Source organism: Physella acuta, unplaced genomic scaffold (genome assembly GCF_028476545.2).
Source record: "Physella acuta isolate Inbredline_101_S28 unplaced genomic scaffold, ASM2847654v3 ptg000151l, whole genome shotgun sequence".
Taxonomy (NCBI): Eukaryota; Metazoa; Mollusca; class Gastropoda; family Physidae; genus Physella; species Physella acuta.
The window spans coordinates 472,593-500,435 of NW_026731670.1; the positions used below are offsets into that span (position 1 = coordinate 472,593).

A 27,843-nucleotide genomic window follows, 5' to 3' on the forward strand; every position below is an offset into this window, starting at 1 on the left:
AACCTCTTAATTTTGATAAATCTGGATTGATAATTTTTGCCCGATTAAAATAAGTCCTCTATACTTCGGATGTGATGAAGGACTGAGGTGTAATACGGTGAAAATTGTTAAAATTTCAAGTTATTTTTGTGCACGATTACAATACTTTCTCTATACTTCGTATATACGAGAAAGTAAAAATAAACTAGATACATATTGCACATTTTTAACACACATTTAATTCACAAAATTAATGCTACAAGTGATCAAATTTGTTTTCAAAAAATCATATTTCCTTTCAGAAATAGGTTTTAAATTCAGCAGATAAATACATTTTTTAAAGCATTTTTATTCAGATTATACGATTACATTTTTTTTATTGTCAATCTTTTAGTAATATTGTAAAACATGTGAGATAAAGTGAATATATAGGTTTTAAATTCAGCAGATAAATACATTTTTAAAGCATTTTAATTCATTTTATAATTTTATTTTATTGTCAATCTTATAGTAATAAAGGAAAACATATAAGATAAAGTGAACATATTTTAACTATGTTCCAACCTGACGCCCAAGGAGGGTATCAAACACTTGATGTCCTGGAACTTGGTCGTAGCCTGCAGGGCAGTCAGTGACGTAACGGCCTGGGTGGGAATCACCAGGAGCTTGACCACTGCGTTGTTGCAGTCGCTGACGCTAAGTGTGTCAGGATTAAGAGAGAAGGCGCCAAACACGTCGTTCTGTGAGAGAAAAGTGGTGGGGTAGATAACTCCAGCTACTTCAGGGACACAGTCGATAAAGGTTCTGTCTTCTTCTTCTTCGTTCTTAATTTGAGTGCTGGAAGGAATCCCCCTCCAACACAATTAATTAAACGTGTTAACTGGTTATGCTCCATTGAGGCCATAGACTTTAATTTCAGCCTGCTTTCCATTTTGGATTTTCTTCAATAGCCTTTTGCCCAACCAAGAACAAACTACAAGTCATGCTAATTATATAATTATAGCTTGTTATAGTTTAGCCTCAACTTGAATTGTATTCAATGATTATCTCTTACAACTCTAACCCGCCATATTGTTCTATACTACACGCCTAGCTCTAGTTATGTTATTTACTTTATGTTATTTACCTTATGTTATTTACCTTATGTTATTTACCTTATGTTATTTACCTTATGTTGTTTACCTTATGTTATTTACCTTATGTGATTTACCTTATGTTATTTACCTTATGTTATTTACCTTATGTTATTTACCTTATGTTATTTACCTTATGTTATTTACCTTATGTTATTTACAGAGGTCTAGTTCAGGAACAAATCCTGTGGTGACGGTGACAAGGCGAGCGCAGTCATACGCGTTGTAGGCAGAATCTAGTGGTATAACTGATCTTTTTAAATCTACTCACTTTTCGGTTGCCATGACTTACCATGTGGCTTTGATTTACCGTGTAGCTATGACTTATTGTGTGGCTATGACTTACGTGTGGCTATGACTTACCGTATGGATGTGACTTGCCGTGTGGCTCTGGCTTACCGTATGACTTACCGTGTGGCTATGACTTCCCGTGTCGAAACGACTTACCTTGTGGCTATGATTTACTTGTGGCTATGAATTACTACCGTATGGCCATGACTTACCGTGTGGATGTGACTTACCGTATGACTTACCGTGTGGCAATGACTTAACGTATGACTTACCGTGTGGCTATGACTTACCGTGGGGCTATGACTTACCGTGTTGCTATGACTTACCGTGTAGCTATGACTTACCGTGTTACTATGACTTATTCTGTGGCTATGACTTACCGTGTTGCTATGACTTATTCTGTGGCTATGACTTACCGTATGGCTATGAATGACCGTATGATTTACCGTATGGCCATGACTTACCTTGTGCCTATAACTTACCGTGTGGCTATGATTTACCGTGTGCCTATGACTTACTGTATGGCCATGATATATCGTGTGCCTATAACTTACTGTATGGCTATGACTCATCTTAGTGATATGACTGATCCTTTTCAACCCACTCACCTTCTGTACCATGACCTGGCTCTCCACGGGTACCTTGTACGTCCTTCTCCATCCAGGCTCACACGTGAAACTGTTGGTGCCGACATGCTTGAAGCTGGATCTAGAGGAGTAGGTCAATGTCAAGGTCTTATGAACAGCCTACTTAATCACATTGTCGAAGTTTTATATTATCCATACAAAAAAGCCTCATCTAGACCAAACCAATAACTACCTTTATAACGTGTATACTATGTTATCTTAGTTATGTCCCATTCACAATGAGGAAACAAAATAGTGTATCTATAGTGACTAATCATTTTATTGCTTTCCATCAGTTGGACATTAATATTTACAACCGTTGCCATGTATCCGGATCCACACTGTGTTGACACACGCAAAACAGTACCATCAATGTTTCTTGAACGATTATTGAATTAAAAAATATTCGATATTTGGTTTTGTTGGAAGAAATTTTAAATGTAACACATTTTTTACTTTCTCGTATATACGAAGTATAGAGAAAGTCTTGTAATCGTGCAAAAAAACAAAAATCGAGATTTTCAGAAATCTCGACGATTTACACCTTAATGATACGGAAAAACATAATTTTGCAATCTTGTCCGTATGTCTGTGTGTCTGTGTGTATGTGTGTGTGTGTCTGTGTGTGTGTCTGTGTAACTGTAAACACGATAACTTGAGTACCGTTACAGCTAAGTGGATGAAATTTCATATATAAGTATTTTTACTTTGAGCGATTTCCGATAACCGAAAGTGGTACTTTGTTTACTTTGAATTTTTTAAAAGCCTATAACTTGAGTACTATTTCAGATAGATAAATAAAATTTCACATGTAAGTAAAAGATCTAATTCTCTACCTTCTAACAAATTCGGAGTAATTTCCGTTGACCGGAAGTACTAATTTACGCTATTTCCAATTTCAAAAAACGCATGTAAATTTATAAAGTACTAATAATATTCCACACTTGTATGCATATTTTGTTTTGGCGTTCACTTGGTGCGCAATTTTTTTTTTTCTACGAGATTCTATTCTATTTTTAAAAGTTTAAGTAATTAAAAGTCATGTCTATATTCCGAGTTGCCATCCCACGTAGTGTTATATGAGAATATTCGAGAAAGTTTAGGGGAGATCACTCCCGGTTTATTTATATACAAGTACGCTTACGTGGCTATAAAACATTTTATCAATACAAGTAAAGAATATTCGAAGAACGTCATACCCTGAAGGTCTGAAAACAATAAGGTTTAGGGGTCCAGCCTTTTCACAGTAGTAGTACCATTTGGTTATTTTACCATTGAATGGGATTCTGTGGAGAAACAAGGATGAACGCGTAGATGCGTTGGAGAGAGGTGACATTGCACGATGATTCTAAAAAATCAGACGAGTTTTGTGCTATGGCTCCGTCAAAACATTAGATTTAATGGACCGATTTAATAACCCAAAATTTAGTATTTTTTACCAGATTCAAAATTTGAAAATTCATAAGAAATTAGTTTGCAGATCTGCACTTAAAATTGTTAGTTGAGTACCCCAAAATATGTCAGGAGATTATAAATTGTCTTTGTTCATCTATCTATCTATCTTAATACTACTAAAAGTCAAGTTTGTTTACATGTTTGAATATTTATTTGTTTTTTTGTTTGTTTGTTTGTTTGTTTGCCTGATTGACTATCTCGCATGGTTGCACTCATCGTGGAAAGCTGTAAAATAGTATGTAGGTAGAGAAAAATTTTTGTTTTAAGACAGACTGTTAATCACACATTTATTTAAAGACGTTAATTAATTTATTGATTTATTCATACGCAGAGTAACCCATTTTTTTTTTAAAGTTTAGAACGACCACTACACTCGGCGGGACCGTGACGTCACAGTTTTTTGTTTACTCTTTAGTACAATAAAATGGCGGCGTCTATCGAAGAAAATTGTGTTCCCATTCAAAAGTTTAACGCGTTCTAAATCTAATTTTCTGTCGGTCATAACTTTAACAATACGTCCGTTTGCTGTATTTATTACGTTCCAACACTTATATCAATTTTAAACTGTCTTTTTTCATTTAGTTTTACAATAAATTTCTCTAGATCTAAAGATCAGCTGTCGAAGGAAAGTTATGAATCTAGCCTAGATTCTAGATCTAGCCTAGATCTAGGTCACTCTAGACTCAATGTAAATTCAAGATCTAGACTTAATGTAAATTCTACATCTAGAATCTATTTCAGGCCTTAATTATTTATATACATCTTTGTTTGGCTAATTTAAGATAAAATTTAATTTGAAAGTTACTAGATTCTACTACTAGACTTAGATCTAGATCTATGCGCGGAGACTCAAAAGTATAGTATAAAAATTCATTTGTGACGTCACGAGTAAATAGCTAAGTTTGTCGCGTAGTCCGCTCTCATGCGGGTGGTACAGGTTCTAGACCAATATGTCAATGATATTTTTTTTCAATTTTGTTTTTTTTTATATGTGAATGATAAAGTTGCCTATCTGAACTTGGCAGGATACAGGGCATGTGAAGTAGAGTTCATCTGTTTCTTTGTCCTAAGCATATGAAAGGATAGTGTGGTCAGAGACATGCTCGGCTGGAATCGTTTTTTAAACGATAAAAACATGTTGTCTGAGACTTGGCGGGACACTGGGCAGGTGAAGTAGAGTTGAGTAGGTCACATGTGACGTCAGTATATGAAGGGATAGTCCGAAATCGGTGTTTTCGGTGTTTTTAAAAGATAAGAAACATATTTTTGAATGTGGGGTCTGTTTTTGTGACGATAAGTGACACTGCAGTAGCGTAGCGAGGAGGGGGGGGGGGCGGGAGGGGAGGAGGGGGGGGGGCGGGAGGGGAGGCGGGGGGGGGGAAGGGGAGGCGTGAGGAGGTGGAGGGGGGGGGGGGCGGGGGGGACATATGTTGGGGCGCCAAAATGGTTTGGAAAAAATCAAATCGAAAGTTTGAGTGGGGGGGGGGGGGTGCACATCAAAAGTTTGAGGGGGGGGGGGGGGGTTGAAAATCGAAATCTTGGGGGGGGGGGGGGTTAAAATCGAAAAGTTTGTCCTCGGGCGCCGGGAAGGCTCGCTATGCCTCTGAGTGACAGACGTGATGTTTTTTGATGGATGACCCCCGAAACCCACAGTTATCCAACGGATGACGGGTATTCTAGTTGGACTTAAATTGTAATATATTATGAATGGTGGAAATCCTACGAAGAGGTTAATTTTCAACATGGCCGCCGTTGTCATAGTTACCAAAAAAATGTAACATTTTTTTTAGTGGAAATGCATTTTTGATGTACCTTAAAAAAGCTGTAGAGAAGACATGTTTAGCTCTCTAGTATTAAAAACTTTTTATTTACCGGAGCCTACCACCTTAAGATAACAAAGTTCACATGAAAGTAACAGTGTATCAGACCTGTATTTGGCATCATCCAGCAGAAATGCAATTTCCTTGGGCAAACTCTCCCGTCGGTTTCTGATGTTTCCCAACTGGATATCTACTGGCAACGGTGTAGCTTAAAAATAGTTGAAATATGAAAATGTTTACAAACTGCATAGAAACAATAACAAATGTAATATTATTAGAACCGCAACTCCCTACTCTTTTTATGTTGAGTGAGATCGTACAGAAGTAGGTTAATTTTAATTAGGCCTACTTTTAATAACATTTCATAAACAACTAGATCAAGTTAGTAATCAGAGTTTCTTCCAGGCATCTCTTGCTTCGGGGGGGGGGGGGGAGGGCTCTGCCCCACAAAGCAAATCTACCGCCCCCCCCCCCCCCCCGAACAAAATGGAATTTAAATAGAAAATATATGCTTTTGACAGTGTCCGCCCCCCCCCCCCCCCCCCCGCCCATGGAGAAAAAAAGTCTAGAAGAAACTGTGTTAGTAACACATTTATACTTTAAACCAAATTTAGCTGCCTGTTAATGCAAAGTTTAGCAAACTTATAAATGTCTTCTTTTTTCTATATCGACATTATTAGTATAAAACAACAGACGAAAGTATCTACGTACTGCGGCAAACTGGTTCTGACCCCAATAATGTACCGGAAGTTGAACACGCCCTGCTCAGGTCGCCACCCACGTGATAGAAACCATCATGACAAGCAAAGGTCATGACCTGGCCAGGGGAAATAACTGCAGATTGAGACGACCGGGAGTAATTTTTTCCTGCTGGTTCATTGCAGTGTATTTTGTCTGGAAAAAGTTATGGTTAGAGATTTATTGCTGAAATTAAATGGTAAATGAAACGTCATATGTTAAAGAAACAAGGCTAGGAAGAACTTATTCAAAATTTTTAATGGCCGGCCACATATGCTGATAGCATTACAATTTGTTTTCAATATATTTTTCACTCTAAAAAAAAACAAATTAACAATTACTACATCAGCTAAAAGAAACCAACACACTAAAAACTATTAAAGATGACACCTTAATAATAACTTGAATTACTGGTCTTTTAAGACCGGCGAAACATTACCTGAACATCCACCACAAGATTTCTCACAGAACGTCAAGGCAGAAATCTTGGAACTGCTGTAAGTGCAGAACTCAGGGAATTTGGTCAGAATCGTTTTACAGCTCTGGATTTTGTCGCCACAGGAGAAAGCCGCTGGAACAATCATAAGTTTAAACATAAGTCGAAAAATGAATTGGGTTACATTTGAAAATGTCCGATTGATCTATCATTATATATATATATATATATATATATATATATATATATATATATATATATATATATATATATATATAATACAATAAGATAGAGATTTTTATACTGGACTTAACATCGCTACAGATTTCGAAATTGCTTTGGGTTTTTAAGCCAATTGTATTTTCTCGCATGGATGCTTGACTGTAATAAGGACGAACGAAGTAGAACAAACGAAAATGGCGGGATACTTAATAATTTCAAAATTTTAAATTGTATTTTAGTTGGTTTTGACTTACAACCTTCTTAAAACACCAAGTTCAAACCACACTTTTTAGTTCTCAAATACACCAAATATCATACCCGTCAACGTTTATTTTGAAGAACATTTTAGGAGATTAAAGATGTGTTTTATAAATTAATTTTTATTACAATTTTTGTTTTCTTTTTCAGTGCATCACCAATAGTTTGTTAATATAAAACGTTTTAATTCGTATCCGTATTATTAAATGAATTTAAATTGATTATATATATGACAATATGACGTTAGATTCCTATTTAAAATCGTACTTGAAATCTTACGGGTTTAATACATTTACGTAATATAAAATGAATTAAAACTGATTGTAATTTAGACCAAATGAAGGTAGATTCTTATATTTTAAAATCTTACCGCTACAATCAGACGCCTGACCGGACCAGCCGGATTTGGTACATCTAATTATGTTCACAAAAGCCCCGGATGTCGTACAGGTGACGTTAATGATCTCCCCTTCCTTGTACCCTGACTTTAATCCTCCAGCGGCGCTTACATCAGGTGGCAGCTTTGGTGGGCTGCATGTCGCTGAGAAACAGAGAATAGGCCAAAATTCTTTACAAACTAATAAACCGAATATTTCTAATAAAAGACTTTAATGCTGTGACCTACTTAGGTCTGGTAATGTTTATTTTTACATTTGTTATAATACCATATATGGTCTGTGGTGCCATGACCGGTTTTTTTCCGCTGTCTTACTAAGAGAGTCTTAGACTCAGAAATTTTCCATCAAAAGATGATTGATTGATTCAGACCAGATGACCACCCCAACCAATGGCCTTATGATTTGAAGGTGACCTTCCATGTTGCCTAAGTCTATAAATAGACTGCGCACAGGCGTCTCGAGGCAGTTCATTGACCAGACGTCGTTGAGAGACATAAGCCCTGTGTGTTGCCGTGTAGTACTAAGTTGTATAAGTAGCATATTCTTATATTACTTGTGGTTAAGTAATTCTTTATGCTTATAGCAGCGTTGTGTAAACTGTGGTGATTTTTCTGAAGTGTTAAAAGCTGTGATAGTGTATCATATTATTATTTCCCACAAATTGTAAGTTGGGTTTTGTTCATTCTGTAAATCTATTTTATTCCTGTATAAATCTAGTGTTCTGCCACGACTTTGTACACTCATTACAAGTTATATGCAGATGAAATGTATTGTTGGCATCAGTAGTTTCTCTAGTGTTTCCCCTAGACATCAATTACGAGACCTAGTGAACTAGTGTGTTAGCTTTCTTTTATTTAGGCTTGTCGCCATCTGTGTATAATCAGTTAAACGAATCCGGGAGCGTTCGCCAACTATCTGGCTGATAGATTGGTGTCCGTTACAATGCAAAGAAGTTGCAAACACTTGGCGAGGCACAATAAGTCTTGTAAGTAGGTCACCAACCAGTTCTACGGCTCTATAAAACCTGCATGAGCCATAGAACTGGTTGGTGACCTACTTACCGGCCCTATTCAGTTGAGAGTTAAAAAAAGGCGAACACGACAAATTACCTGGCTTAAACTTCAGTTTTGACAAACTGCACGTGCTTAAACATCCGTAACGCTCAACTGCGGACTTGCAAAAATCAGAGTCGTTCTTCTTCAGTGCTGAACAATTGCTTAGAACGTCAACCGCGTTTACTATTTAAATGTATATGCATAGATAATGTATTTATAAATTATAATTACATATAGTGACATATATAATACAAGGATACATTTGCTTTTCATAATAATAAATAAAGTTGAAAATCGCTAAAATGTAGATGTAGATGTAGATGGTGTAGATGGTGTAGATGGTGTAGATGGTGTAGATGGTGTAGATGGTGTAGATGGTGTAGATGGTGTAGATGGTGTAGATGGTGTAGATGGTGTAGATGGTGTAGATGGTGTAGATGGTGTAGATGGTGTAGATGGTGTAGATGGTGTAGATGGTGTAGGTGTAGGTGTAGGTGTAGGTGTAGGTGTAGGTGTAGGTGTAGGTGTAGGTGTAGGTGTAGGTTTAGGTGTAGGTGTAGGTGTAGGTGTAGGTGTAGGTGTAGGTGTAGGTGTAGGTGTAGGTGTAGGTGTAGGTGTAGGTGTAGGTGTAGGTGTAGGTGTAGGTGTAGGTGTAGGTGTAGGTGTAGGTGTAGGTGTAGGTGTAGGTGTAGGTGTAGGTGTAGGTGTAGGTGTAGGTGTAGGTGTAGGTGTAGGTGTAGGTGTAGGTGTGGGTTTGGGTGTGGGTGTGGGTGTGGGTGTGGGTGTGGGTGTGGGTGTGGGTGTGGGTGTGGGTGTGGGTGTAGGTGTAGGTGTAGGTGTAGGTGTAGGTGTAGGTGTAGGTGTAGGTGTAGGTGTAGGTGTAGGTGTAGGTGTAGGTGTAGGTGTAGGTGTAGGTGTAGGTGTAGGTGTAGGTGTAGGTGTAGGTGTAGGTGTAGGTGTAGGTGTAGGTGTAGGTGTAGGTGTAGGTGTAGGTGTAGGTGTAGGTGTAGCTGTAGGTGTAGGTGTAGCTGTAGGTGTAGGTGTAAGTGTAAGTGTAGGTGTAGGTGTAGGTGTAGGTGTAGATTCAGGTGTAGGTGTAGGTGTAGGTGTAGGTGTAGGTGTAGGTGTAGGTGTAGGTGTAGGTGTAGGTGTAGGTGTAGGTGTAGGTGTAGGTGTAGGTGTAGGTGTAGGTGTAGGTGTAGGTGTAGGTGTAGGTGTAGGTGTAGGTGTAGGTGTAGGTGTAGGTGTAGGTGTAGGTGTAGGTGTAGGTGTAGGTGTAGGTGTAGGTGTAGGTGTAGGTGTAGGTGTAGGTGTAGGTGTAGGTGTAGGTGTAGGTGTAGGTGTAGGTGTAGGTGTAGGTGCAGTGCAGGTGTAGGTATAGGTGTAGGTGTAGGTGTAGGTGTAGGTGTATGTGTATGTGTATGTGTAGGTGTAGGTGTAGGTGTAGGTGTAGGTGTAGGTGTAGGTGTAGGTGTAGGTGTAGGTGTAGGTGTAGGTGTAGGTGTAGGTGTAGGTGTAGGTGTAGGTGTAGGTGTAGGTGTAGGTGTAGGTGTAGGTGTAGGTGTAGGTGTAGGTGTAGGTGTAGGTGTAGGTGTAGGTGTAGGTGTAGGTGTAGGTGTAGGTGTAGGTGTAGGTGTAGGTGTAGATTCAGGTGTAGATTCAGGTGTAGGTGTAGGTGTAGGTGTAGGTGTAGGTGTAGGTGTAGGTGTAGGTGTAGGTGTAGGTGTAGGTGTAGGTGTAGGTGTAGGTGTAGGTGTAGGTGTAGGTGTAGGTGTAGGTGTAGGTGTAGGTGTAGGTGTAGGTGTAGGTGTAGGTGTAGGTGTAGGTGTAGGTGTAGGTGTAGGTGTAGGTGTAGGTGTAGGTGTAGGTGTAGGTGTAGTGCAGGTGTAGGTTTAGGTGTAGGTGTAGGTGTAGGTGTGGTGTGGTGTAGGTGTAGGTGCAGTGCAGTGCAGGTGTAGGTGTAGGTGTATGAAGATATTTAATTTTGTTGTTTTTGTATCTAGAGCATTAATTAAGATATTTGCCTGAGGAGGCAATACTTTCTTGTAACACATCTATTTAGTGCTTACTTACATAAATTGCATACGTCACAATAACGTCTTTGACAAACAGTGCCGTTGACAAATGTATAACACCAGGGCTGAAGGAGAGCTCCGTTGGGGTTTCTACAGCTACTTCCGCTTTCTAACAGGGAAATCCCGCTCAATCTGTAGTCAATTTTATAATGTAAATATTTAAATACAGCAAAAGTGACAAGTTTCACTAGCTGTTGTATAGGTAAATAGTTACAAACATGGATTCAAATGTACACTTACACATATAGACACATACAGATATTATCTGATCATTGATTACAGTGGCGTAAAGAGGTCGGGTGTCACCCGGTGCGGCACTTAATGGTGTCACCCCCCCCCCCCCCCCCAGAGGCATAGAGACCCTTCCCAGGGACAAACTTTCAAATTTTCGATTTGTACCCCCTCCCCCCCTCCAAATTACGATTTGCACCCCCCCCCCTCGAGTTTTTCTCTATATGTTTTGCTATTTTTTGCCTTGGTGTCACCCCCCTAAATGGTGTCACCCGGTGCGGTCCGCACCCCCTGCCCCCCTTCTCGCTACGCCCTGATTGATTACTTATTAAACAAAAAACATAGCAGCTTACCCATCAAAGGGGAAGTCATCACAAGATGTGGCCTTCTCCCAAGGGACGCAAGGCTCGAAAGTTTCTGTATAAGATCTGTCGCCGTAGTAGTCTGCCCCTCTAGTGTTTACATCGTAGCACATATTTTCAACTAGAACAGAAATAAACGAAATACGGTGCTTATCTTGTGTGGATAGGGTTAAAATCTAATGGGTTTGGACTATAACTCGTTAGCTTCATCCGTAGCCTTCATAACTCTTAATAAGTATGCATGTCTTTTACTCGAAACACAACCAAGACAATAAACGAAATAATATTGGCACAGTATGCATATATATATATTAAAATCAAACACACACACAAACATATATATATATACATATATATATATATATATATATATATATATATATATATATATATATATATATATATATATATATATATATATATATATATATAAACAAAGAGAATATTTATTTATATATTCACCTAGTACAACATCTACCTTGAAGTTAATTCCCATGTTGGTTGTTGTCTCCCATGAAGACCAGTATTCTAGAGACAAGTAGTCTCCCTCACTCACCAACTGGTACGGCTTGAAGTTGTTGTTGATCCTGAAAAATTGTTTTCGAAATATTTTTTTTTAAACGGCATTTTCGTTTTCAAATGCAATATATTATAAGAAGCAATGAAAAATAAACTACACATTATTAAATATAACATATAAAATTGTTGTTAGAAAATAAGTTTGCGTATGCAAGACATGTATATTAGCAAGTATCATTTAGTTACATACAAGTAAATGAGACAAATATACTAAAATAATTTTTATTTGATTACAACACACTCGTCTTTAAATTGTATTGTGAGTACATGTTGTCACAATCACACATAGTACACATTCCTAATATAACTGCACGAACATGACAGGGTCGTAGCATGACGTCACGAGCATGACAGGTCGTAGCATGACGTCACAAACACTCACTCGACAGGGACCTAGCCTGACGTCACACACACTTACATAACCGGGTCCTGCCACTTGTGAAAACGTTTGACTAGAAACAGGTCGTTGACGTGTGGGTCGAACGTGTTCAATGTCAGACGCAGTTTGGAACCAGCAGGTACCTAAAAGACGTGATTACAGAAATGGACTTTCACAATATTCAAGAGAGTCGAATGATGTCCTGTTGCATTAACTATTCCATTTTTTAGAAGCAATGGTTAGTGTATACGAAAACTCTTCCCGGTGTAAAAAAAAAAAGAAAGTCTTAGGCCTATATGTAAACAAACTAACAGTGTAATACATTGAGGCCAGTAATGAATTCTTGCATTATGATAACGAACAGTCTTTTATTTGGACAACGAATAGCATCTTATTTTAAGACAACAATGTCTTTGATTGTAACAACAACAAAAAATATATCCATTGAGGCAACGAACTATGTCTCGTATAATGAACAAATAAAAAACAATAAACGCAAATATTTATTGAAGAACCTAACACATTTTAAAATTGAAATAAAAAGTTGTATAACATTAAACCAAAGAACAAAATCTCTAAGTGAGGCAAGAAATCATTTAACCCAAACATCGAACACATACATAAATTAAGACAGCAAAAAAGTCTTACATTGAAAGTCATTGAGACACGAAACACAATCTTTTAATGTAAGAACAAAATATTACATTGAAATAACCAACAAAACCTGACAATGAAAAAAATTAACAATGACATACATTAAAAGGGTCTACGACAAATTTCCGGCATTCGGGCAAACGGCATTCGTGCAATTGTCTTTCGGAAAAACGTACGGCTCCCACATTGAAACAACAAAAAAAACCCTGACAGTTAGACAACGTACGATGAATTACATTGGAACTATCTAAATCTGACAACGAAACAACGAACGATGACATTACATTAAAACAACCAACACAGCAAGCCTGCAAAAGATACAACGAACGATGGCATTACATTGAAACAACGGAGCAAGCCTGACAAAAGATACAACGAACAATGACATTACAATAAAACAACCAACAAAGCAAGCCTGACAAAAGATACAACGAACGATGGCATTACATTAAACAACAGAGAAAGCCTGACAAAAGATACAACGAACGATGGCATTACATTAAACAACAGAGAAAGCCTGACAAAAGATACAACGAACAATGACATTACAATGAAACAACCAACAAAGCAAGCCTGACAAAAGATACAACGAACGATGGCATTACATTAAACAACAGAGAAAGCCTGACAAAAGATACAACGAACAATGACATTACAATGAAACAACCAACAAAGCAAGTCTGACAAAAGATACAACGAACGATGACTTACATTGAAACAAAAGAGCAAGCCTGACAAAAGATACAACGAGTGATGACTTACATTGAAATTGTAAAAACATCTCCTGTCTGGCTCTCTCTGGGTACCGAACCCAGGTGTTTTGATAGTCACTGCTAGATTCTTGCTATTAAGATTTACAACCTGGCTGCAGCCTTAGAAAGTGAGAAAATAAGATAGAAAAACTTAAAATTAGAAGTCACTTTAATTGTCGTAACAAAGAATTTTAAATCACTGATATATTTAAATTATAAATGATGGAATCATTAAATTTGTCAAAACAAAACTTTTGGAAATAGTAAAATAGTGGAAACAAAAATAATTGAATCTCTAAAATGTATTAACCTAAAATTTTGGAATTTTACAAATTTGTCTGAACACTAATTACATAGTCATGAAAATTTTAGAAACAAAATCTGTAAAGTAAAAAACAACGTTAACACGAAAAATATGAGCAAATTAAAATTGTTGAAACACATAATGTTGGCCATAAAATCACAAGTTGTGAAATTACAGACACTTTTTTCCCCTTTATTGTTATTATCAAATAACGAGCGTCTAAAGCTTACCGTAGATAGGAGGCTGGTAATGGCACATGTAGTGGAGAAATGACGTCCGGAAATAAAATCCGACGGGCGGAACGGCACCAAACGCTGACGAGTTAGTAGTCCATAATGTCAACTTAGAGTAGGTGCTTTTCATTCCTGAAAAAAGGAATGTTTTTGTATAGGAAATAGTGCATTCTTGGTAATTAGTCGGATTAATCTAATCGGTAAATCTAGGACATTATTTTATGCACGTAGAACATGATTGCAAAAAAATAGAAGAAGAGATATATTTCAATGTAAGTAGCCTACTAACTATATTATGTAATATTTTTCATTGAAAAATAAATAAACTGAGCAATTAAGTAGGAGTATATTGAAATAGAGTTGATGTAAATGTATACACACTATTTAACTTCCAACAACCGCTTTTGGTAAATACCAATGTATATGCTCCCAAAATATTTCTGGCTAAAATTTAAGTTCACACAACAATTCTGACTAAACTTCTCACCAAATTTGAATTTTAAAAAATCTTCACACAACCCCGTTCGGACTAAAATATCTATGTATTGTTAAAATTCTTACTAACTTTGTGGCTAAAATACACAGAATTCAATTTTAGGATATGCAGTAGCATTTTGTTTAATTACATATAAGCACAGTTGACCCTTTATTTGAATGTTTTTGACTTATCATTATCACTTGGGTATAAATACACATGATTACATAACTTTTATGTTATTCAGACTTATCACCAGCGTTTAAACTATTTAATATGCTAGATGGTGGATTGTTAAAAATCAAATAATATTTCTATAAAATACCCACATCTAACCAGGAGAAATCCTATATATGGCTATAAAGAACCCACCTCTAACCAGAAGAAATCTCTTATATTTTTCTAAAGTACCCATATCTAACCAGGAGACATCTCTTTTATTTCTATATAGTATCAACATCTAACAAAGAAAAATTCTTCATATATCTATAAAGTACCCACAGTTAACCAGATGACTTATATATCTATAAAGTACCCACAGTTAACCAGAGGACATATTTCTATAAAGTACCCACAGTTAACCAGAAGACTTATATTTCTATAAATTACCCAACCTTAACCAAGAAAAATCCCTGATATTTCTATAAAGTACCCACCTCTAACCATTGGACATCCCTGATATTTAGGTACCAGCTTGAAAGGCTCCGCGTTTGGTAGATCAATGACCATCGCCTGATTCTCCTTGTCCCGGCAGCAGTACTTGATCCTGAGCATGGAACCATCGATTGAGACGTCCCCCACGTCCCCCTCAGGGCGGTTCTGATTTAATGACATAAACTCGATACCACCTTCCTGAAAAACTGTATGGAAAATATAGACCAATCAAAACATAAGTCATAGGTCTAGTCAGCGGTGTCGTAAACAACTGAAGAAAATAAAACCCAATTAAATTGACGACTTCATCCAAATCTAAACACATACATTTAAAAAAAAAATAATACGGAGCAGGCTACTTGTAGTGCTTAACATACCAAAATAAATGAGGTTGTAAAAAAAAAAAAAACAATCCTAGGCATTACTTGGTTCCCAAGTTCTTTTTTTTAAAATTTTTTATTATTTATTTCGTAGTTTAGAAGAGAAGCAAAAATCATCTTTTAGAAAACTTGGGAATTCAGAACTTAATACTTTTCATACAAATAGTTTACTTTTTTCAAATCTTAGAAAATGAGTTTTTTATCTTTCAATAAAATATACAATAAAAAAATTAACATAACATCAGTGCCGGCGCCAGGTTATTTAGCGCCCTAGGCAAAAGTTATTAAAAGTGCCCCCCCCCCCCCCCACCGCAAATTGTTCCGTGACCCCAGGACAAACTTTTGATTTGCACCCTCTCCTCAAACTTTCGATTTATACCCCCTCCCATTTCAATGTTCTTCCAACACTTTTTTGGCGCCCCCCCCCCCTCCCTACAGACGGCGCCGTAGGAAACCGGCTAGTTCGCCTTATAGGTGGCGCCGGCCCTGAACAACAGACAACATTTGAATAATATTTTCTACTACCCAGTTACCTCCACCACAATCTTGACCTCTTGGCTTGACGATACAATATTCCCCGCCCATGGGCCACGTTTTCCAATTAACATCTGCTTTGTTCACGGGGGTGGATTTCTTACAGCCCAGGATGTTGATGGTTTTATCTTCTATCGTGTAGTTGTTTGGTAGCGGTTCTTGCGTCGGCGCATAGGTCCCTGTAATTGGCAGTGTGGCTGGACTAGGATCGAATCCAGTGGGGCACTGCTCACTTCCATACAACACAATTTGAGTATCAGGCCAGGAGAGGTTCTTGGTTGCTGTGTTAACAATACATACATACATATATATATATATATATATATATATATATATATATATATATATATATATATATATATATATATATATATGTATATATATATATATATATATATATATATATATATATATATCAGAGGCGTATCCAGGTTTCGTTGTAGGGGGAGCGAAAAGAGCAAAAAAAGGCGCCAAATTTTTAACACGTTCTATATAAGTGTATTATATATATATATATATATATATATATATATATATATATATATATATACATATATATATATATATATATATATATATATATATATATATATATATATATAGCTGTATGTCATTAATTCTCTATGATGTAAAATAAATTGAAAGTAGCACTCTGAAGAAATAAGAAAAAACACACAATGTTGGCCGACAAAACAAAAATTGTATCAATCTAAACAATATATATATATATATATATATATATATATATATATATATATATATATATATATATATATATATATACTACAACCAAAAACAATGAACGTAACACAATCTGTTTTGTAATTCTTGTAAACAAAATTTCTTACATAATAATTCCTGGGAAATTATTTAAGACAAGGGAAATAGGGGAAATAATCACTCTCTTAATATAAATATGTATATATCTACACATTTAATTCTAAATTTCAAAACAAATAAATAATTACTTTAGAATATAATGAAATTGTTTAAGACTATTCGTGTTTACAAAATGTTTTTGTCTGTAATGAGAATTCAATATATCGTCATCATAAATGGTAAACTATTACAGCATAATTAAAGTTTTTAAAATCAGAGTTGGTATAAAAGCACGCTTTTCGTTATGTAATAGAAAAACGTTCGGAATAACAGCCTACATATAACTAAATATCGGTCTTTCAGTTCAGTTCATATATATTTTAATTATTAACTACTGCTTCTTTGTGTTCTTTAAAGATCATTTTTTTTAACATAGTGATAGGTATGGGTTAGATCACTGTATTGATTACACACCTTTTTACTGGTAATTTCAAAAACAATATTCACAGAGTTTTACGTTTAAAAAGCTAATTTTCTGTCGGCATGGTACTATGGTACATCATTACGCGTTCTTTACATGTACTTAACTGATCAGTTCGGGGTGGGTTGGGGGGGGGGGGGCTCAGCTTCATTCACCACTGTCCGTTCACTTTAGGTCAATTATCCAACCCAGTGTATACCTAAGTGTGACATTAATGTCGCTCTAACAATTGTGGCGGTGAGGTGTGGGGTACGGGTGGGGGGGGGGAGATAACCAACTCAGAGTGAACATAGCGTCAGTTTTAGATGACTGTTCTAAACATACATATATATTACACAAATATATATTACACAAATATATATTACAGAAATAGATTTAAATAAGTAGCAGTGGTATTATGACAATATTTTTTTACAGAGGGGTCCATGGGGGAGGGGGGGGGGGGTTGTAACTGTTTTATATAATTTGTAATCGTAATCACTATCGCCCAAACTGTTTCTGAATGTAATTTTTTTTAATTAATCACACGATTCAAACTGTATATATAAAGTAATTATGTGTGAAGTTTTATGTATAACATTTTCTAATTCAATTATTCGTAACCAAATACATTATACAGTTGCCTTAAACTTAACACCCCTTTTGCCAAGTGGTACTACCGTAAAGGTTTTTTGAACATTGCAATGCATCGTAATGGTTATTTTTAGAATGGCGAACTGATGCAGCTGTTAATACGTGCTGTAAACGTAGACACTACTAGACTAGTACAATAATGCTTAATTGCTGCATGAAAAGAAATCTTGTGATTTACATAGATGTGCCGACCAAAAATATTTTTAACAAATATCATTGTTTAAAACTGTGAGTTTAAAAAGTTTCCAAAAAGGCGCCACTTTGGTGAAAATGGCCAGAGGGGGAGCGGCCGCTCCCCCTGCTCCCCCCCTGCGTACGCTACTGATATATATATATATATATATATATTGGGGAACAAGATAAACTGTCTCCAGTTGTATAATGTTCAACATTTCACAGAGTTTAACTTTAAATGTTTCAATAGAATGAAAGTCTTTATGCTTTGTCTCGAAATTCGAAATTATGTTTTAAAATTTGTAAACATTAGCTTAACGAATTCACTATGATTTCTCTTACGGCGTAGGACATGATGCTGCTGTAGCTTTTATTTTTAGCTGTTTTTTTTTAAATTGTATTCTTTTAGGGTACGTTTTAATACAAATTTACTTGCTTAAACTGACCGTAACATCCAGAGATGTATTGAAATAGCCAGGACAAAGCCTAGCCAGAACGGCCGGTGCATTTGATACTTTGTGAAAAACATAAAACATAGCCCCCAAACACAGATTGTATTAACTTAACTCACGGCCATTAATGTGTTCTCTACAATTCGTGTTGTGATCCCACTCTTCCGGACAGACACAGCGACACCGTCCATTGATCAACGTGTGGTAGCCTGGGCCACAGTCCGTCTGATCGTTGTTGCAGAATTGTTCTGTTGGGAAAGTCATGCATGCCTACAAAAGTGACTCACCGTTACACCCGTCTTTGTGCATGTCTATGTGTCTCACTGTTGTTATGTAGGTCTGTGTGACTTACAATTTCACCGTTATCTATAAATGCCGACTTTACCTACCTTTGTGATTCACCATTATACACGTCTATGTAGAATACTATTACACCTGTCTATGTATCATTGGTATATGTGTGATTCACCAGTATACAGGTATGTAGCTTACTGCTACACCTATGTATGTATTATTGGTATATGTGTTCTTCACTATTATATAAGTCTATGTAAGTAACTGTTACTATGTGACATTGCTATTGTGTGATTCACCATTATACAAGTAAGTAGCTTATTGTTACACCCGTCTATGTATCATTGGTATATGTGTGATTCACCATCATACACGTCTATGTAACTTACTGCTACACTTGACTATGTAACATTGGTATATGTGTGATTCGTCATTATACAAGTGTATCTAATTACTGTTAAACATATCTATGTATCATTGGTATATGTGTGATTCACCATTTTGCAAGTATATGTACCTTACTGTTACACTTACGTGATATTGGTATATATGTGATTCATCATTATAAAAGTCTATGTAACTTACTGTTACACCTGTCTATGTATCATTGATATATGTGTGATTAACCTATATACAAGTCTATGTAACTTACTGTTACACTTGTTATTTGACATTGGTATATATGTAACTCACCCTTTACTCTTGTATGACGCATCTTCTTTAAGCGCCAATTACCTTTGCACTTTTTTTAATACATTTCGCCATTTACTCAAACATGCGAGAGACCTATAACCCTGAAAATATGTGACTCACCGTTGCACTTGTATATTCTAGAAAGTTCGCTGAATACCACGTGTTCCTCTGAGAAAGCCGGAAGCCTGTTGACGAAATCGTCCCTGAGTGGCGTGTAGGTCTCCTGACCCGTCAGATGCCAAGTCTGTTGGTCAAAAAGCCGCTAATTATTAATCAAGGAAATCAACATTTTAGATGTAGCCTACACGGGTACACAATGACAAAAGTACATTGTTATACTTGGTAGTCCATAACTCTATATTAAAGAAGATGGGGATTAGAATATTCAGTTATATTATGGAAGTGGATGGCTAGGGTTAAAACACAATACCAGGTCTGATGGTAACCATAGATTTGAGGAATAGCGTTATTTTCATTGGCCTTGACACAAGAAAATGATTGGTCAGCCTAATGAGTATCCGTTTTTAGTTTTATAAGAACTCTGTTTTTTAGGCTGATACTAGCATTGTCTTCATTGACTTTATTTAATTATGTCGAAGACCCAACTAACTAAACTAACTAGCGTTCTGTTTGGTTATCATTCGTCATTGCTAGCTCAATCAAGCTGTAGAAGGATGCTTGCTGACTTTACTTTTGTAACTTGTTTTCATAGGTAGAATTATGGCACGATATAGATAGTTTGAGCTATAGCTTAAAAAGCACCTTATTGTAATTTGTTCTAATTTTACTCAGAAAATGGACAATAAAATGTATTATAACAGTTGTAAAACTGTACTAAAAAATATATTGAAACACAATATAATAAAATATCCTGATCTTCAAATGTGAATAACGCAAGCAAATATACACAATTTCAAGAATGAAAGCCGACGTCCGATGTGTATAATATAAGGAGCTATCTAAATTGTGAATGTTGTATGCCCCTATATAAAATGTGAATTATGTAAGCATCCATCTAAAATGTGAATTTTGTAAGCATATATCTAAAATGTGAATGTTGTTTGCCCATATCTAAAATGTGAATTTTGTAAGCCCATATCTAAAATGTGAATATTTTAAGCACATAACTAAAATGTGAATAGTGTAAGCACATATCTAAAATACAAATGTTGTAAGCCCATATCTAAAATGTGAATGTTTGTAAACCCATATCTTAAATGTGAATTTTGTAACATCAAAACTGTGTAAAATGTGTACAATGGATATATTACCGCTGTGGTGTACATCATAATTGAGTACGGATCAAAGTAACGCGCATCTAGTGTTGGCTGTTCCGGGATTTTCTCATAAGCTCCAAGTAACTCTGAGGGACATAACACAAAATACAATTTCAAAATCATTTTAATTGGGAAATTATACTAGTGTGCTAGCTCTGAAGTGTGCTAACTCTTGGATGGGGTTGATTGATTGGGATGGGAAATAGTTATCGATGTAACGAAAAAAGGAAAGTAACCACCCACCTGGCTTGATGAGTGACGTGTGGATGCTCACATAGCTGTCTCTAAGTGGTGATGAATGGCTGTGGATGACCCCGAGTGAGTGAAGGATCTCGTGTAGATTTATCCCCTACATTCATAAAATACATAAATTTTAGCTATAAGTGCGTATATGTATATATATATATATATATATATATATATATATATATATATATATATATATATATATATATATTTAAATTCAGAAGTTGATCAATAAATGACGGATAGCAAACAAATATGCTGACATCTAACCTGAATTGTAACCGGACAATTATTATAAAATGTTATGTGACAGTTAACATGCTATTTAATACCTAATGTGTTATAATAATTTTCTGACCAAAAAAAAACCCGACATTTTTACTCACAAATCCATCACAAGCTGTGACAACTCGGCCTTTTGGTTTATTTCCCTGGCCATTGCTGGTTGCGCACCTTACATTGAAAAGAAAACTTTCTTAGCACGTTTTATTTCTATTAGCTGGGACCAGCGCAATTATAACTTTGATTAAAAACTAAATCAATTAAGAATAATTAAGAATTAAGATATATTTTAAACACAAATCACTTAATAATTGTATAGTTTCTTTAATCCATGGTTTATGATTAAGGTATATTTTAAACACAAATCAATTAAGAATTATATAGTTTTTAATAAATTATATGGTTTATGATTAAGGTATATCGCCATTGCTACAATAAAGATTTAGAGAGAAGTTCGCGTCAGTTTTTTTATATGCTAAAGAAAACTTTCAACATAAGAGATACAACCTACCCATCTGTTGTTTTTATCAGCATATACGAGTTGGTTTCGAACCCGTTGCTAGTGAACCACGTGGGATTCTCCGGGTCGTAGGTGCTGGTGACGTTTTTGAAAGTGATACATACACGGCTCGAGATGTGATCCATCACCTCTCTCAGGGTCACCTGGTTACCTGAACACATAACCATAAATGGTAGCCGTTAAAGCTTTTGTTCTACTTTCAAAGTCGATCTATCGTTTATTTTACCCGTCTGCCTAATTACTCTATCGGGTTTGATTTTTTGCTGTTATGTATGAAAGACTCATTGCAGGCAGGACTGACTGTCTTAGTTGTTTTGTTTGTGCTACGCAAGTGTGTACATGATAAGTGATTGTGTATCTATTACGCGACTGTGTACCTACAGTTAATTGTGTACATTCTACGTATTTGACGTTCTGTCCATTTCATCTCTCCGATAAACGCTAGTAATTCTGCCCGACTTAATACAAGAGTTTGTCTTCAGTTCATTCAGCTTTCATATGTTGTCATGGCGTAGATTTATTTGTGATTGGACTAATCGAGAAACATCTAATAAATATATTATAGAATGGAGTGTGTTCAAATTGAAGGTTGACGATATGATTCGTGAGTATTTGCTGTTATTCTAGCTTTGTAAAATATGTATGGTTTGTATATAATGCGACGGGTGCGGAATGACGCTGAAATTTAAAAGGACTGAAAGTTAGTTTTAAAAATAAAGTAATGGTGTAAAAACTTTATAATTCAAGTTGTGTTCTTTGAGTGCATGGTTATTATATTCGATAACCGTCATCTTCGATAAGGCCTTTACATATATTCGTCAACAATATTACGTGAATATCTATGTCATTTAAAGTCCCACCTCTAACACCTATGCCTGTATGTTGCTTTGTTTTATTCATATTTTATGCAACAATATAGTATGGTGTTGTAATTCTATATGTACTAATTCGAAAAACATTAACATATTAGAAACTAAAAATCAACAACACATGTGAGTTATAAGTGAACCAGAAACAGACACCAACAGATAGACACTGATCATGCTAAATGAAGCGTGTTGTCAAATCCATTCAATTGTTACATTTTAATGCCATAAGTTGACTCGCCTGTGTAAGAAACGTCGATGACGTAAGGGATTATGTTGGGCCAGGTCCTGGATTTGTCGTTGTACGTGGCCCTCTTGTTAAGGTAGACGTGCTCTATCCACTCGGCCATATGGGGTGAGATAGACCTGTAGGCAGGTAAATATATGGTCATCTTTCTAATCAACATTGGGGTAGGCGTGGCCTAAGCGGTAGATCTTTATGCTGCTAACTTGAGTTCGAATACGGGTCTAAGTCAGTAGTACGTATATAAGTCTACCCAGCTCAAATGGGTACCTAACGCTAGTTAGGTAAAGTAAAGTAAAGGCGGCTGGCTAAAGTGCAGACCACATTTTCCCTTTGTATGCCGAGGTCAAGAAACATAATATGAACTCTACTTCATCTGCGCAATGGATCGCTAGGTCTAAAGGGGATTCTTTACTTTTATTTTTTTTTTACTTTCTTATTGTCAGCTGTGGTCACGTTTCATAAAACCAAGGATAGTATAAAAGCTGGTACAATTCCACTTTAGTTATGTACTAAAACGTAAAGTAAATATGATGAGACAATGTCACTAGACCTGGTAAGACGTGTAGAGATGACAGTCACATTGGTACCATCCTCAGCGTTACTCTGTAAAAAGCATATATGATAAATCACAATCAGTTGTATGAGTAGATTTAATCTAGACTAAATTTCTTCATTTAATTCAGATTATAAGTGGAGCTTTATTTACATTTTTTTTTAGATATAGCTACATTTAGGCTTGTGTTTAGATTGTGTCTTCAATTTTTCTTAAAAGTTTTGTTCGTTTTGTAATTTAAGTTTACAATATTTTTTTTCTTAATTTATTTCACTAGAGGGCAATGCAGCAGCTGGATTTAAAATATTAAACATTCAATCTGTATGCTTCTGATGTGGAATATATTTATGCAATATTGTTTTGGTTATGCTGTTCTTGAAATGCATAACCTCTTGCAACATTTATTTAAATATTGAGATTTAAATTTCTTTTGTTGTCAAATTCTGAAAAATATATAAAAATAGTTAACTCTTAAGTTCATGTGAATAATTTTTTACGCTGTATTTTAATCCTCGTTTTAGGTTTTGGTATGGTTCCACCCTTGGAAAGGGTCAGGGGAGGTAATTACAATTGGGTTACGTACTAAGCTTACGTGAGCTAATATGAAGTGACAATGGGACGGAGTGGACAGAAGGTGCGATAATTTAAAAGGGGAATATGTTGTAAAGCCAGTTACTACAGCCCCAGACAGAACAATGGCATCACAACAGTTTGAGACTCCCTCTACTCTGTGCGTGTGATATCCCCTACATTGTTTTGTGTTCCTTAAGCCTTACTTTGGTTACACCAGCTAACCCAATCCTCTAATCCAGACCTAACTCAAGCAGTATCCCATACTTAACCACTCACTGAGTTTTAACTATGTCTGGTTAATCTCTAGGACTTACCTGATTAACATACGGGCTCACAAAAACTGGTCGTATTAAAACATTTTTTTTCATTCCAGGGTTTGTGATTTGGAAAAGGATACGTATAACAATATAAGGGTAGGATTAAAGATAGGCTAGAGATACAGCATAGATTTTCTGATAGGGGTAGTAATAAGGACATAAAAAAGAAAAATGGATAAGGATAAACAATATAAAAAATAATAGGAATAGGAGTATTAAGAGAGATAGGGGTAGGTATAGAGTTACTAGATAGGTTTTTTTTAACTTCCCGCATACGATAATCTCTTTATATTTAATTTTCCGATTATTTATAACAATCTAGCTTTGTCTTAATGAATAAAACAATAAGCTGCAAGAAAAATTTGATTTGGGTAAAAAACCATTCTATAGACAATAAGAAAAATAAATTCAATGATTTATTTAGCATGTGTTTATGTCCTGTAGTTTGATATGTACACATTCCTAAACGAATCTACCAGATTTAGTTTCACCAGGACATTTCGTGTTAAATGGGTATTAGATACGGGCGAAACATGATATTATTATGTTCAAAAACTCTTAGAAATGCGTTGTATTTGCAAACATAAAAAAACAACATAATAAACCTCTCTATTGAGTACGATATTTTTATTTTGACAGCCGTTTGCTCGCGCATTTTATTACGAGATCTTTACTGTGCATGAACATTGGCTTCCTCATAGATTTGGGAAATTTTTTCAAGGATCCAGCTATACGTCACTTAATGGTGAAACACGGCTGTCTGTTTTCATTTTAAAAATTAACAAAAAGGCACCAGGGAACAGGAATTCAAAACCTTTATATTTTATTTCATGTAAGCTACTTTCGCACAAAGGGAAAGGGGTGGGCTGTTAGGTTAATGCGGTAGAAGGTAAATGGTAATGGGTCGATGGTATGATAAAAGTGAGAGGAAGAGGGTGATAAGTTAAGGATCATGATGTGGTTGATTGTGATAGGTTAAGTTTGAGGGTGAACATGAGCATGGGGGTGAGGTTGATCATGGAGGTGGGGGTGGGGGTGAGTATGAGGGTGGGAGTGAGCATGACGGTAGAAGTGAGCATGAGGGTGGGAGTGAGCAAAAATGTGTGAATGGAGGTAAGCATATAGGTCGGGGTGAGCATAACGGCAGAGGGTGGGAGTGAGCATGAGGGTGGGAGTGAGCATGAGGGTGGGAGTGAGCATGAGGGTGGGGGTGAGTATTAAGGTGGGGGTGGGGTGAGCATAATGGTGAGGGTGGGATTGAGCATGAGGGTGGGAGTGAGCATGAAGGTGGGGGTGGGGTGAGCATAATGGTGAGGGTGGGAGTGAGCATGAGGGTGGGAGTGAGAATGAAGATGGGGGTGGGGTTGAGCATGAGGTTGGGAGTTAGCATGAGAGTAGGAGTGAGCATAAAGGTGTGGGTGAGGTGAGCATAAGGGTAAGGGTGAGAATAGTGGTGAACATGAGCATGGAGGTGGGGGCGAGGGTGAACATACTAATAGGGATGAGGGTGAGGATAAGTTTAAGGGTAAATATAAGTACTATGGTTAGGGTTTAAGAAAAAAAAACATATATTATTGTGTGTGTGTGTGTGTGTGTGTGTGTGTGTGTGTGTAAGGTACGAATAAAATGTTGAATGATAGATGTTTAAGATAGGGATATGTTGGATAATTTAAGGGGAAGCGTAAGAGCAATGATAAAGAAAGGCATACATTAATTTAACAGGGTAACTTTAGAGATATGTAAAGGGATGCGGATTGAGATTTAGGTAGGGGTGAGGCTAGATTTAAATTTAGCTACTGGATTTGAACATGGATATGTAAAATATACTTTGTTTACTGAATGGTAGAATGTAACTGGCAGGGAGCGGGTAAGGCCGGTGGTGATTACAGGTGGGTAATTGACTTGGTTGTATTATCATACAGGAATCAAATCAACCATTATCTATCTCTAACTACCACAATACAATAACTTAAATACAATAAAATCAGTACAATTGAAATATAACCTGGTGTGAAATTTTAAAATTTCTTTAACACCCCCCACCCTACTCCACCACCACCAACGTTTACTGTCTTTCTCATTCCCTTAAAACGCTACCATAAACCGAACGTCCCCCTCCTTCTCTATGATCCTGAGCAACAACTACAACAGACCGATGCATACATGTAACATCAGTGTGAGATTTTCACCTAAAACTCTTTTCAAGCACACACTAACCTTTTTAAAATACAATACAAAAATAACACAAACACACAACACAATACACATAAGGCATTTTTTAAATTCTACCAAACTACACAGAAGCACAATGCGAACCGATATGATTTGTTTAATTACAATATATTAGTTTGAATGTTTTAACCTTAACTTTGCTTGATGAAAGATAGAAATAAAGTTCGCTCTAGAATGTTAGGTTTAAACTTCAAGTACTTCAAACCACTTAATATTAATCAGTGTTAAACTATGGTAAATGTAACGTTTATTAAAAAGGAAATAACCTACCTGCTGTACAACGGCAGTGAAGCAAGGGACACAACAACACAGGAGTGTGATGAATCGTAAGCAGAACATCATCACAGCGATCATCTGTAAACATTAATGTCTGGCGTTCAGTGAACGTGTTATATACACGTATATATGAGATGCTAAAATAACCAATTGGATTTCTCATTGCAAACAACTTAGTATAAAAATACACACATATACCAAAAGAATTATTGGTGATGACCAATAAATGAACATACTTAAGAAAATGTGCGATGTTTTTAACTGAAAGTTAACAGAGCAAGTATATTGTAGCTCAGTTGTCTGTCTTGAAATAAAATTGCGCTAAGTTTGTTCTAGTGACAGCTTTATATACCTGCATATTCGCTGCACACATTACATTGAAGTTTTTTTTTTTTAAATTGATTAGCGTGGGCTTCACAAAGCGATAATTTTACATACTTCATGATTAGTAATATGATGGCGTAATCTCATTATTTCTGTCGTGTTAGATCCTTTTGTCTCGTTTTGCAAATCCCTGCCCTGTAAGGAGCAACTGTTTCCGATTAGCAACGATCCAGCCACTATGTAATCTCAGTCTATAATTCCAAAAAGGATGAAGGAAGGGGGGGGGGAGTGTTCAGTGTAATGTAACGATATGTTAAGATAAACACAAAACGTTTTTGCAGTAAGTTGTTTTTATTAGTTAAATTATGATATTGCCAGGGCAACCATAAAAATATAATCACACGTTTTTAAAAAACAAATTGCAACCTAAGTTATCATTATCGGGAAGAAAGGTAAGTTTACACTAACTGAATAATATCTATCTATCTTTTTCTTCTTCGTTCTTAATGTTTAGTGTTGCAAGGGATCGAGTCTTATTTGCTGAAGGGTTTGAACTCGAGA

General features: G+C 36.1%; 1 protein-coding gene across 1 annotated transcript; it reads right to left on the reverse strand.

Annotated features, from left to right (window-relative positions):
- Positions 1–312: 312 nt before the first annotated feature.
- On the reverse strand, positions 313–27,268 carry LOC131935676 (uncharacterized). Its single transcript, XM_059292194.1, has 26 exons — positions 27,195–27,268; positions 26,953–27,036; positions 23,558–23,610; positions 23,002–23,126; positions 21,886–22,045; positions 21,479–21,545; positions 21,090–21,195; positions 20,841–20,932; positions 19,690–19,813; positions 18,702–18,830; positions 16,023–16,304; positions 15,112–15,315; positions 13,978–14,112; positions 13,454–13,563; positions 12,077–12,180; positions 11,542–11,666; positions 11,071–11,200; positions 10,485–10,618; positions 8,466–8,594; positions 7,329–7,499; positions 6,482–6,613; positions 6,016–6,198; positions 5,413–5,512; positions 3,229–3,315; positions 2,012–2,111; positions 313–719 (listed from the first exon to the last, which is right to left on the reverse strand). Exons 2-26 carry the CDS (start codon positions 27,034–27,036, stop codon positions 528–530), a joined length of 3,258 nt encoding a protein of 1,085 aa, XP_059148177.1. The 5' UTR covers positions 27,195–27,268; the 3' UTR covers positions 313–527.
- Between the last annotated feature and the right edge of the window lie 575 nt (positions 27,269–27,843).